The sequence below is a fragment of the Bison bison genome, unplaced genomic scaffold (genome assembly GCF_000754665.1).
Source record: "Bison bison bison isolate TAMUID 2011002044 unplaced genomic scaffold, Bison_UMD1.0 scf7180017864231, whole genome shotgun sequence".
Lineage (NCBI taxonomy): Eukaryota > Metazoa > Chordata > Mammalia > Artiodactyla > Bovidae > Bison > Bison bison.
The window spans coordinates 560,331-562,799 of NW_011494803.1; the positions used below are offsets into that span (position 1 = coordinate 560,331).

General features: G+C 51.2%; 1 protein-coding gene across 1 annotated transcript in view; it reads right to left on the bottom strand.

Annotated features, from left to right (window-relative positions):
* Positions 1-2,421, bottom strand: part of TSLP (thymic stromal lymphopoietin) — a 6,933-nt gene extending 4,512 nt beyond the window's left edge. Inside the window, exons 1-4 of the mRNA XM_010846147.1 lie at positions 2,288-2,421; positions 1,730-2,161; positions 940-1,066; positions 30-305 (exon numbers count right to left, since the gene is read on the bottom strand). Coding sequence (XP_010844449.1) covers positions 30-305; positions 940-1,066; positions 1,730-2,161; positions 2,288-2,421 — 969 coding nt within the window. The remainder of the gene's footprint in view (positions 1-29; positions 306-939; positions 1,067-1,729; positions 2,162-2,287) is intronic.
* Between the last annotated feature and the right edge of the window lie 48 nt (positions 2,422-2,469).

Below are 2,469 nucleotides of genomic sequence, written 5' to 3' on the forward strand. Positions count from 1 at the left end.
GCCCCCCAGCTTCAGCCGCTGCCTCTCACCTGGTCTTCACAGTAGACGAAATGGTCAAAGTCGATGGCTTTCGTCTGGAAGAGAGAAAGGAAGGAGACGACAAAGATGGGGCTCAAATTCACAGCAGCGAAGCCAGCGCCGCCCTCCCTCTCTCCGCGGCTCCCAGGCTCTGGGATGCTCGGAGAGCAGCTTCCCCCGAGGCACTGTTTCCTGTGCCAGTTTCTGCCTTTGACCATGTAGTGAATCTCTTGAGTTCTCAGACACCGCCTGCTAGCGTTGGAGCCTGGGTATCGAATGATTCTGCCCTAGAGCGACATCCTCCTTCCCCGCCAAAGTGGACATTGTACGCGGGGCCACTCGTCTGACAATAATGCTGTTTTTCCAATGCCCACATCTGCCCTGTAGCCGTTCATCCGCTGCACACATACATGCTCTGTCCAGAAATTAGAATGATCAGGAAAATGATCCACTGTATATTAAAAAATCTAAAGTGCCCTTATCCCGCAAGGGCATCCTAAAGCATCTAGAAAGATTCGAGGCGCACATTCTCCCAGGCTATCCTCATTGGATAGGGCCTCGCTCACCAGAATCCCCTCTGTTTTTCTTTTTCGAGACCTTAGTCACTGTCTTTTTGTTCTGTTTTTTACTTGCACCAGTGAACAGGATCTGGCAGAGAACAGAAAAGCTTGATGGATACCATGAGTTCCTTATCAATATCTGCTCCTCACCAGCATCTGCATATTTGATTTAATTAGTATGCCAATTTCTGGGTGGTCATTTTAGAAGGTCATATATTTCAATATCACTTGTAATTTTTTTTTGACAAAATGCTGGGCCTTGATTTTTTCCAAATCATTTTTCTTTCTTTAAAAGTTAAATTGTAGTGTGTGTGCCTACTCTTACTATAAAAATGCATTTTTAAAACGTTTCTTCACTTACCCCTTTTGTATAGTTATTCAGTTCTTGATAAATGATGTTCCGGTAGCTCTCTTTAATCTTCTTAAAATCACAGTCAGTAAAATTGTAGGTTAGCACGAGCCCTACCAGTTGCAAGATGAAGATCTTCCTAAAAAGAACTGAACGAATAATGAAGTATTAGGCATTGTACTTGGAAACCCACTCCCACCCAGTTTCACACTAAACTGTCTCCACCAGCAATGGCTTGCTTCTAGAGTAGTGGCAGGGGCTGTCCTAGGGGCAGGTGGTGGGCAGCAGTCTGCCTCCCATTCCCAGTGCCCTTGAGGCTCATATTCACCCATTGTTGCCTTAAGTTGGAGTCTCCCTGATGCTCCAGAGCTTTCTGGCTCCACATATATAGCACCTAAACGCCTACGGGCTCTTTTCTCCTAGGCCAATGATTTTCCTTGATGTCATTCTCTTCCTTTATAGAATTCTAAATTGATGACCTGAAAGAAAAAAAATAGCACTATCCAAATCTATGGAATTTTAACATTAGTAAAATTATCAGGAATTTCCCTCACCTTCCTTCTTTTGTCATTGCCCTTTGCTATGTGCCTGAGTGTGCCTTTAGAAAGAGACCATCACATCTTTCCTTTACAGGACTGTTTCCATGACCAAACCCCTATCTTGGGAAAAACACCCCAAAAGTAGCCACTGTAAAGACAGGCACCACTGCCCCTTCATGACGTACACCCTGAGAATGTCCTTTGGCCACTTTCAACTAGTGCTTTCCCTTCTCTGTGGCTGCTGAGAAAACTCAAGGACTTACTTCAGGGGATACTCTGGAGGGTGGGTGCAGCCTTCGGCTCGGACTGCGCTTCTAGGGAAAGGCATGTTCTCTACAGTAGTGACCGGAACCATGAGGGCAGGGAGGATGAGAAATGGAAACGAACGGGAGGAGACGTAATGGTCCTCACCCTCAGAAAACTTAAAAGTGGTACTCAGGGTGACTGGGGACACCTCCGGGGTGCTTGGCAAGTTCTCTGGTGTCGAGCCCTTTGGAAGCCCACGGTCCAGCCGCAGCCTGGCGGACCCAGGTGCCGTCCAGAGCGCCCGCCCCAGGCGCGCCTCGTGCGCCTGGCGTCCCCGCGCGCAGCCCCGGGCGCACGCCGGCCGCGCGGCCTCGAAGCTCTGGGTCAGCCGGGGCTGAGCGCGGGCGCCGCGGGCTCCGGGGACGGGAGGAACAGCGAGGCGGCGGACTCTTGTTAATCCAGAAAAGGGAGTTTAGAAGCAGTGATGTGAGCGGGAGAGCGCCCTAGAGGTTGCGCCTCCGCCTTCTGGGCTCCGACAGCGCCAAAGGGGACTTTAAGGGGAGGAAGACCCGAACCGACGGGCTGTTGAGGGCTGAGCACCCAGTCCGGGCTCTCCTGACACCTGACTCGGGCTGTCCCCTCCCCAGCGCCCTGCCTTGCGTTTCGGGGTCTGCAGAGCCCCGGTCCTTGGGGAGTCCCTGGGGGTCATCCCCGGATCGCCGCGCGTGAGCCCCAGCAAAGCTCGCAGATCGGAAGA